This window comes from Littorina saxatilis, linkage group LG11 (genome assembly GCF_037325665.1).
Source record: "Littorina saxatilis isolate snail1 linkage group LG11, US_GU_Lsax_2.0, whole genome shotgun sequence".
NCBI classification, from domain to species: domain Eukaryota; kingdom Metazoa; phylum Mollusca; class Gastropoda; order Littorinimorpha; family Littorinidae; genus Littorina; species Littorina saxatilis.
This window is the reverse complement of record NC_090255.1, coordinates 12,032,076-12,043,034: the sequence shown is the minus strand read 5'-3', so window position 1 is coordinate 12,043,034 and position 10,959 is coordinate 12,032,076. Positions and strand designations below refer to the sequence as shown.

Below are 10,959 nucleotides of genomic sequence, written 5' to 3'. Positions count from 1 at the left end.
ATCATTAGATACACCTGTATTAAATTAAAACTTGAATCGGAAAATATACGACTTGCAAAGCAACAACTCTCGTCTATTCTACTTCCGGTTCGCGCGCGATTGATCTTTCAAAATGGCGACGCCGCTTGAGGGGAGTTTTTTGGATCAGACCCGCCGAAAGGTGAACCATTGCATCAATTTGTTGCAAACCTTCTAAAGTGACATTGACGTTTGCCGCTTCCGCCATCTTGAGCTGTAAGCGTGCAAAGCGAGGCGATGAAGACGCATAGAGTGTTTGTCATGTGGATTCCCAGTCCGAGTTTTTAAGTCGCTTAACCACGTGACTCCTGCATTTTTAACGCTTGTTTGAAATATTTATTACACGCGTATTTATTCATTTCTTACACGTGTATGAAAAATGTATTACACGTGTATTTAATCATGTCTTACACGTGTAAAAAATGATTAAATACACGTGTAAAACATTGTTCATACACGTGTAAGAAATGATTAAATACGCGCGTAATAAATAATTCATACGCGCGTAATAAATAATTCATACGCGCGTAAGAAATGATTCATACGCGCGTACTAAATAATTAATACGCGCGTAATGATTGATTCATACACGTGTAATGAATAATTCATACACGTGTAAGACATGATTAAATACACGTGTAATAAATAATTACACGTGTATTTAAACATTTCTTACACGCGCATGAAATGTTAATTACACGTGTATTTAATCATTTCTTACACGAGTATGAAATATTTATTACACGTGTATTTAATCATTATGCTATTCCATAGCATAAGAAAAAAGATAAATTACACGTGCAATAAGAAATAAATACACGTGTATTAATCATTTATTACGCGTGTATTTATGTTTTATTACACGTGTAATGGTTATGAGCCAAACGGCTTTCCATAGAATTAGATATCGCCGAGCGGGCGACTGACTTTGAAACTTGGTCACTGGCTGACATGCATGCGTGCTATGTAAACAAAAACACTGACTTGGTGGAAGAAAGTGCAGTGGATTCAGAGATGAGTGAGGGGAAGGGGAAGGCGTTGCGGAAGGGGGACTCGGGTACAGAAGAGGAACGTGTTATTGAGAACAGTGCAGAACAGGCTGGCTTTTTCCTAGATGATATCTACGAACAAGTAGGTGCAGTGACAAATACGAAGAAGCAGAGAAGGCTGAGGGACATCCGCCGTAACCAGTCCATACACCACGCGGTGCTCGACAAGCGTTTTGAACAGAACGTGCTTGTATGCGAATCGGACGACATCGTGCTAAGATACGACATAAGAGAAAGGAAAGTGACTGATTGGTACATCAAAATGGAAAAAGTAGAGGTTACAGAACTGGAAGACTTGTCAACGCGCTGTCTGAAGAGGTCGAAACCTCTGACCAAAGACGACTTCGCAGAAGACAGAAGGCAGGCGACCAGAGACCTGAATGTTTTGGCGGCAGTCGTGAGACTGTACCTGGGCTGATCTTCGACCTGCATTGTTAACAGCTGTTAAGAGATGAGCGGTAATAATGAACAAAGACCCCTGTGTGACGGACATGCACCTCCCTACACCTGTGTGACGGACATGCAACTCCCTACACCTGTGTGACGGACATGCAACTCCCTACACCTGTGTGACGGACATGCACCTCCCTACACCTGTGTGACGGACATGCACCTCCCTACACCTGTGTGACGGACATGCACCTCCCTACACCTGTGTGACGGACATGCAACTCCCTACACCTGTGTGACGGACATGCAACTCCCTACACCTGTGTGACGGACATGCAACTCCCTACACCTGTGTGACGGACATGCACCTCCCTACACCTGTGTGCACAGACTGACTCGCTATCGGACTTCCAGCAGCGAGAATCTTTTCGCGATCGTGCATGTTTCGGTATCCAGAAAGCTTTGTACGTCGACATCCCAACCCCACAACACCCTTTCGCTAAAAACCATTGTTTCCGCGAATAAAACATTCTGATTCTGATTCTCTCTCTCTCTCTCTCTCTCTCTCTCTCTCTCTCTCTCTCTCTCTCTCTCTCTCTCTCTCTCTCTCTCTCTCTCTCTCTCTCTCTCTCTCTCAGTGCCTGAAGGCAAACAAACGGATCTACTCAGAAAATAAAATATATTCACTATGATAAGCATATGCTCAGGTAACACAAGGGTACTGTGAGCAGACGAGCTTGAAGTGGGATTCGATACAGATTGCCAGAGAACAGCATGACTGTCCTAGCCGTTAGACAATACTAAACATTGAGTCACAAGGTTTACACTGGCCAAAGACGACATGTAGAATAACACAAATTGTACGTGGACGGAAAAAAGAAAGATGAGCACACACACAGAAACACACTCAGAGAGACAGACAGACAGACAGACAGACCGACACACACACTCTCTCACACTCACTCTCACACACACACACACCCCCACACGCACACACACACACACACAAACAAACAAACACACACACACAAACACACACACTCACACACACACAAAAAAACACACACACACGCACACACACACACACAAACACACACAAACACACACACACACACACACACACACACACACACACACACACACACACACACACACACACACACACACACTCACAGGGCATACACAGTTGCGGTACGTCGGTGCAAACAAGTTTAGGAAGAGGTGTGAATGTGCGCATGCGTTCTGATTTCCTGCTTCTTCCTGAATCTGTACTTCAATTACATTGTAGTGTTCAATGGACTTTATCTTAATCCACCTGGCGTAATAATCTGTGATGACTAGGACTAGAGAGCACTTGCTTTGCAGTGCACAAATCAGCTCCTGGTGACCAAGGTCTAGCAGGGAATTATACCTGTCCCAATGGCTCATGTTCGTGTGCAGCTTTCTTCTGATGAGAGGTGTTGTTATCACGACTGATTCTCTTCTTGGTTGTGCTAGGATTTTCTGTTTAGCATTTCCACGTCATTTGTTTTCATCCTGGTTGGTTGTGTGCAGTTTGTGGAGGATGTTTCGTGTGGCTGGTGGGCACAACAATCTGTCGTGGAAGGTAACCAAATGGTCTGTCATAGATAACTCACCATTTGCCAGTTTGGCGGCGATTGAGGAAGGTTTGACCTGTTTTGGCCATACACCTACTTTGCCACTAACTCAGGATCATTGTCACTCAAGGGGAATAAACGCGATCTCTGATGAACGGCCAAGATCAGATCACAACTTCGTGCGCCTGTGCTTCTGCTGCTTTGTGCATCTGCTAATCCTGCTGCTTTCCCGGGAACATTGCGTAATGTGGCATGAAAACGCAGTACACCCAAATGAGTCAAGTGCAACAACCTGTGTTGACAACTTGTAACATTGCAGACTGTGGCATCGACCCGTATTATACCTATTAGCATGCGCTGACATCTTTGTGGTACGTCATTCAGATGTTGTGTTCAGATCAGTGGCTTGATGTTCGTTCAAATGAGTCAAGTCAAACAAGATATTTTGACATCTTGCCACATGAAAAGCTTTTCTGGACTGATCAATGTACATGGGCTAAATGTAATTTGAAAACAACAACCCTTGTTGTCTTTCTGAAGCAGGACGGCTCTCAGACCTTAACTAGACATGTGTGCATGACAATAGAAGGTTGCTCGACTCTGTAGAATGAATAGAGGTTATAGGTTACGGATCTGCTTCTTCACTTGATCAAATGCATCTTGTTGCACATGGGAGTCTCCATTGCAATTACACGGTGTGTTTTGTTCTCTAGAATATATGTGAGAGTTGTTGTTGACAGGTTACTAATGACAGCTAGGACCTAAACTGTAATCACACCAAGCATGTCTCAGTCTCGTGACACCCTTTGATAGTTCTGAGTTCATGATGGCTGTCACCTTGTCAGGATCCGGTATGACACCGTCTGCGTGGATTGTGTGCCCCAAACAATGTGACTTGTTACTTCTCTCTGTTCAGTTCAAATCCAGATTTCATGATTTCCTGTGTTCTTTGTCCGCCGAGTAATGAATCAGAACGTCATCCATGATCTCATCAAAGCCTTCTAGTCCACTCAGCGTCTCTGTCGTCTTCCTCTGAAACTCCTGTGGTCCGACACTGATATCCGTAACGTTCAAAGAGGGCCCCAAAGGGTTTAAAATCGTGATCGTGATTGGCGTTTTTTTGACCTTTCTGTGACCGTGATTGCCGAAATTTCCATTTCTGTGATCGTGATGGGGCTTTGCCCGTGATCCGTGATGACAAAAAAATCAAGTCTCGTGATCGTGATCGTCATTTGTTTTCGTGATCGTGATGGGCATTATTGCAAAGCATTTTATTTTCAACGTACATTTTTCACAGCTGTATCACTCTATGATCCTCTATTCGTCAAGATGTTTGTGATCGTGAAAACAAAAATCAAGGTAACTGTGATCGTGAAAGCTAAAATTTCCCTTCCCGTGATCGTGATGATACCCCCCCCCCCCTTTGGGGCCCTATTCAAAGGAAATGAGGAAAGTTGTCAATGCAAGCTCTCTTTTTATATAGAGGTTCCTGTCAGAATCCCAAAGAGAAGCACAGTGTGGAAAAGACTGTGTATCTCGCTAGCTTTAATGCAATATTGTCGTCGTTCTAAACATTTGGCGTAACTCGATTCTTGGCAATTTTGATGTTGTTGTGCTTTAGACTAAGTAAATCATGAGAAATATTCTCATAAATACGATGGACAGTACATGATTTAACATTATTTTATCTTTATATCCATATCCGGTACAAATAAAAAAAACTATCTCTATATTTGAAATAATCAGTTTTGGCTTTCTGCTGAAAAGCTGTTTAAAATGAGTTTGTTTGTTTGTTTGTTTGTTTGTTTGTTTGCTTAACGCCCAGCCGACCACAAAGAGCCATATCAGGGCGGTTTTAAAATGAGTTGTGCCAACATTCTGTGACGACTTCGGTATTGTGTATGGGGCGGGGATATAGCTCAGTTGGTAGCGCGCTGGATTTGTATTCAGTTGGCCGCTGTCAGCGTGAGTTCGATCCCAGGTTCGGCGGAAATTTATTTCAGAGTCAAATTTGTGTGCAGACTCTCTTCGGTGTCCGAACTCCCCCCCGTGTACACTACATTGGGTGTGCACGTTAAAGATCCCACGATTGACAAAAGGGTCTTTCCTGGCAAAAATTGCTTAGGCACAGTTAATAATTGTCTACCTATACCCGTGTGACTTGGAATAATAGGCCGTGAAAGGTAAATATGCGCCGAAATGGCTGCAATTACTGACCGTATAACATTTCATCTCACACGGCATCACTGCAGAGCGCCTAGAACTGTACCCACGGAATATGCGCGATATAAGCCTCATTGATTGATTGATATGGTTGGTAACATCAAGTGGAGACTTTTTGCGCTCAAAATAAGTCTGAGGAAATCCACACTGATACAGTTGTTGTTCATTCTACTACACCAATCTGTAGCAGTGGTCACCTACCCCATGATGCCATCTTTCTCAATACGGTGAATACCGGTCAGTTGTTTATTCTATTTGTCTTTGATTGGGACGGGAACGCATCTTGCTGTCGCCACACTGTAGAGTTCAGCATTTTGCTCATCGTTATCTTGAACTGGATCGGTCTTCAGCAGGCCAGTGGGACTAAAGATATTCACACTGACTCGTGTCTGCAAAACCCAGTCTTAGTACTGCAGTACCACGGCTTTACGCGTAGATCTCCCTTCGGGATAGCTCATGCTGAGGCTGGCACAACAAAAATTTGAAGCTTGAAGAGGTCCCTATCATTCCCTTTAGCTAGATTCACCTTTTCTGGAGAAATAGTGAAGTTAATAACCGATAGAAAAAGTGCTGGTTGGTTTTGAAACTTATTGCTGTCATCTTCTGCACAAGTGTCAAGCTTGCAAAAATGTGCATGCAAATAGACCAGGGCTGAAGTTTGCATTAATGATGTGCGTGTTTGCAGAGGAAAGCCAACATGTTTTAGATTATCATTCCTGGTCTACACGAGTGTGGTTACTTTGAGCGCTTGTGTTCACGTGACCGTCATGCCGACGACCCCCACAAACCCGGTCTTTCTGTCCGCTCTACGGTAGTGTTGATCTACATGATCTTTAACCGTACTCTCGGCAACCGAAATTGTCTTTTCTTACAGATGTACTAACTGCATATCATCAACGGCCTCTCTGCACGCATCAACCTCCGCGCCTTGGCCTTGTAAACTGTATGAATACTGCAATATATCTATTCTGATGGACACGTGGGGGAATTCGGGGGCTGTGATTGGATTGTCTCTTCCGATCATCAAAGCATAATGCTACGGAAGTCGGCCATTTTTGCCAATATCCAAAACCATATTGGCAATAACAAAGACGCATGGTTCCGGTTTACCCATCTGTACCACACGGTCTTTTAATCGACAACCGCATAGGCCTACACTGACAACTTGAAATTCTTCTCGGGAATGTTTTTCAGCTTTACAAATGTCGATAGCATACCCTTTTCTGCTAACTTCCCGATGAAACAGGACTAAACCAATTATTTTCTGTCCCTAAACACCACAAAATGCCCAAAGTCGAAAGATGTAGTACAAACAGGGGAGTAAAACGGAACAGCCGTTTTTGTGTGCCTGTGTGAGCTCGGTTGCCGACTGACACAAACTTTCGCATTCGGCTTTTCTTATCTCGTAACTCCACCCTAAATACCCCACTTCCCCTCTGAAGTATTGATGTACAACCCATGGCACTAACATTCATGTAGTCGTTTATAACTGAGGTTGAAAAATTCGCTTCATGACGAGACAAGTATAAATGCCATTCACACAAACTGAAAACTTCGCTACCGTCTGCTCGCGTTGTACGGATTAGCTGTTCTCTTCTCCTCCCCTGGGCTACACTCTGTGTTCTATGAAGGAATATGTGACAGGATTGAAAGACCGATCAGCCGCTGTGCGTGCAGTAAAAAATGTGCACAGAAATAAATATTTTCAACGGGTGGTTCGTGAGAACACAGGCGACAGTCAGACATTGATCTGTGAAACTGACGACTTCATTTTGGTCACAGACAAGAACCAGCCGGGCACGTACTGGCTGGTCAAGCAGGCAGCTCGTCACATGCTAAAAGAAGAGAAGGAGTACCTCTACAAACTTCGGCACGGGTCACCAGTCGACAGAGGGAAGTTCGCCGATCTACTCCAAACAGTGCTACACGATGTAAGAGTGTCACGATCGGGTGACAGAGACCAGGAAAGCGTCACTCAGTGGAGTGCCTGTTCTTGGTCGGTTATGATAGAAAGCGCCTGTGCGTGATATTGGACACAGCAGAGTTTGCTGACAGTGCTCAACGAACACGGATGTTTTGAAACGCACGAGCTTCACAGTGCGGGTTTCTGCTATCATAGGGCTGACGGTTTTTTGCTGACAGCGCACACGGGATTTTCACGGATTGAGTTTCTCGTGTCTTTTTTCTGCTTGGGGAGGCAGAATTGTGTATAGCTGGACTGGTTTTGTGACAAGGTCAGTCACGTGTATTTTGGCTAGGTTGTCTGACAGAGACACGAGTACGACACACTTGACACCCAGCGGCAGAAGGGGAAGGATCTAATACAGTTTCTAGAGTATGATGGTTTTTCACCGAATATTATATTCGGCACTCTAGGGGAACTTCCACTGCCACATGTTTTGCTGAGGACAAGTCGTCAACATTCCTTCGTCGGCGATGGCTTTCGCATAAGGATTCGACAAGGGGTTCTGGAGGTTTTTGGTCACTGTTGACGAACAGAGGCTGTTCCAGGGAGGAGGCGGACTTTGCTTCCATTGAGAGTACAATCATAGGCTTTTGAGCCTTCGATTCGATTCGTTCGATCCGATTCGTTCGTTTCGTGTTCCTGTAACATCTGCACGGCTGACTCTGGCGGGAACTGTTGAGGCTACGCTAACCAGGAGACCGGCTAACCAGGAGACCGGCTAACCAGCGGACCGGCTAACCAGCGAACCGGCTAACCAGGGGACCGGCTAACCAGCGAACCGACTAACCAGCATACCGGCTAAGCAGCAGCAGCAGAGATAAAGCTAAGTGCACCATGTCGTACGCACCCCGTTGACCACCGTTGTCTTTTCGTATCTATGATTTCATTGGAGTAGTGACAACGTGGGGTGTGTGACACCTGCACGAACTAGAGCTTTTCGAACAGAACATTCACATTTAACTATATTTACACGGGTTCAGCGTGTTCCTATAATTTTCTACATACTACTGGCATTGTGTCAGTGAACACTGGTTTTTTACGTGTTGAGAACGTAAAAGGAACATATTTTGAGTGAAGGCTCGAGGGAGGTGGAGAGTTTATACATAAACAGGCGTCTGAAACTTATACTTTTGTTGACTCTATTTAATTGTATGACTGCGAGAGTGGATCGTGGTGTGGTTAGTTAATTAGTAGTAATTAACCGGTTCATAATCACCTTAAGTGATATATTGAAACGTGACAAAGAGATTTGAAATAAAGAAGATCCGTAGTTATCCTTATTAATCTCCTTCCAGATTCTTTATATGTGCACACACACACACACACAGTCAATCATCTGACTCCCGCTCAGAAGTTTAGGAAAGCAGAGAGAAGATTAGAAGAATTTGTAGTCTTTCACCAACTCATTCTTTCCAAACAATAGCCAATGGTTTAATTAGAACATACAAATTGGTTTGTTTCTGACATAGCAAATATCAACTCATTCCTCAAATTCTCAAATACTTTCTTGCTTACAATAATCAATTCATGACCTTTTGAAACTCATTCATTCATTGTCCACGACCTTGTGAATATGTTCTGACGTTGACAATGAATGAGTGAGTTTCACAAGGTCGTGGACAATGAATGAATGAGTTTCAAAAGGTCATGAATTGATTATTGTAAGCAAGAAAGTATTTGAGAATTTGAGGAATGAGTTGATATTTGCTATGTCAGAAACAAACCAATTTGTATGTTCTAATTAAACCATTGGCTATTGTTTGGAAAGAATGAGTTGGTGAAAGACTACAAATTCTTCTAATCTTCTCTCTGCTTTCCTAAACTTCTGAGCGGGAGTCAGATGATTGACTGTGTGTGTGCGTGTGCACATATAAAGAATCTGGAAGGAGATTAATAAGGATAACTACGGATCTTCTTTATTTCAAATCTCTTACATTGGCGAGCTTGCGGTTGTATTAATTGGAAAATTTTTGAAGATTAATTATTTTTTTTTGGTGCGTTCCCTTGAGTGCAGTTAGGCTTATTTTATATTATTGACTTGTAGTGCTGAAGTGTTGTTTGGTTTTGCGCAGATGCTGATGCATGCAGTCTGGAGGATGGACATCCTTGTCATCTGCCTGTGAAGGGAGCTCCTTGGTCTGTGGACGGATGCATCCTGTGCCTGACTGAACGACATATTTTGGACAGGAGTGAGTCATTTGCTTATCTGACACTCAAGTTAACATTCTATATATTTTTGAGAATAATTTATCTCTCTGAGTGTTGGTTCTTGCTTGTGAGTAGGTTATTTTTTCCCCTACTTTACATGAAGCGCCCTGTAGGTTAGTTTTACCTACAAGTGAAGAATACATGACACATCATTTTTCCCTTTTACGTGTACACAGTTTGTAAATAGTTGTGGGTCAGCAATGCCTTGATTCATAAGTGTATGGGAATGGGGGTATGTCTAGTTCCTAGGCCAAGTTTTTGGGCGGAGCCTAGTTTCAAATGTATTGATTATTTCCCATTGTAGTTCGGTTGATCGGTTTCCTAGACTGTGTCACTTTAGTACTGTACTTGAGGAAGTCAGGTAAATTCTAAAGTTTAGTGGATTATTGTGTTCACGTTAGTCAAAGCTAAGTCTTGGTGTTGCCCTCTAGCATTCTATGTAGAGGATAGTCATAGTTTGCTTAAGTGATAGCGGTTTGTTCACGATGGCATCTCAAGAAGAGGTTCAAGCTTTGGTAGCGCAGTTTAAGGTGGAGGGTGAAGCCTTAGGAAAAGATGGTGCATCACTGAACAAGTATGTGGAGGATAGTTTGCGTGAGGAAAGAGCAGCAAGAAGAGAAGCTTTGTTGAAAAGAGAAAATGATATTGCTCTACAAGAAAAAGAACTCGCTGCTGCACGTGAGCTTAAAGAGAGAGAGTTAGCTGAACAAGCTAAGATTAAAGAGAGAGAGTTAGCTGAACAAGCTAAGATTGAAAATCGTCGTCTCGATATTGAAGAAGAAAAGGCGAACAGGGAGGCAAAGTTGCGAGCAGACGAGTTGGTTGAAAAAGCAAGCAAGAATAAATTGGCCAATCGTCCCAAGATTCCCTATTTTGATGATAAATCAGATGACATTGAGAGTTATCTGTATCGCTTCGATAAGCACGCAGCTAGCTTGAAGTGGTCAAAGGATGAGAAGGCTTTGATTTTGCCTACTCTACTCAGAGGTCGTGCTCTGAATTATTTTCAAGAGTTACCAGTAGAAGATACTAATGACTATGCCAAACTGTCAGCGCATTTGTTGAAGAGATTCAAATGTACTGAAGAAGGTTTCAGAACGCAGTTTCGCTCATGCAAACCTGAATCTGGTGAAACCATGCATGTCTTTTTCTCCCGCATGAGAAGATTTTTTACTAGATGGACAGATATGGCTGGAGTTGGCACAGATTTCGCTTTGCTCTGTGACTTGGTGCTCAGAGAGCAGATTCTGTCTAGTTGTGCGTCGTCTCTGGTTACTTTTCTGAAAGAAGACAAGCATATACTACTGCTCAAACCATGATAGACGCAGCTGAAAGATACAGGGAAGCACATCCTAGTCAAAACCTAGCAGCAAAAGGTTCTAGTGATCCTCTGTTGGCTAATGTCGGTCTTCCAAATGGGAGAGGAGGTCATTCAGGTGGTCGAGGTGGTCACAGGTTTTCTAAGAAGAATAGTCAGGCTGACACAAACCCACCGACAGAACAAAGC

At 43.4% G+C, this 10,959-nt stretch overlaps 1 protein-coding gene across 1 annotated transcript in view; it reads right to left on the bottom strand.

Moving 5' to 3' along the window:
* LOC138980670 (uncharacterized) overlaps nucleotides 1-226 on the bottom strand; it is a 3,116-nt gene extending 2,890 nt beyond the window's left edge. Inside the window, exon 1 of the mRNA XM_070353577.1 lies at nucleotides 190-226. Coding sequence (XP_070209678.1) covers nucleotides 190-226 — 37 coding nt within the window. The remainder of the gene's footprint in view (nucleotides 1-189) is intronic.
* Between the last annotated feature and the right edge of the window lie 10,733 nt (nucleotides 227-10,959).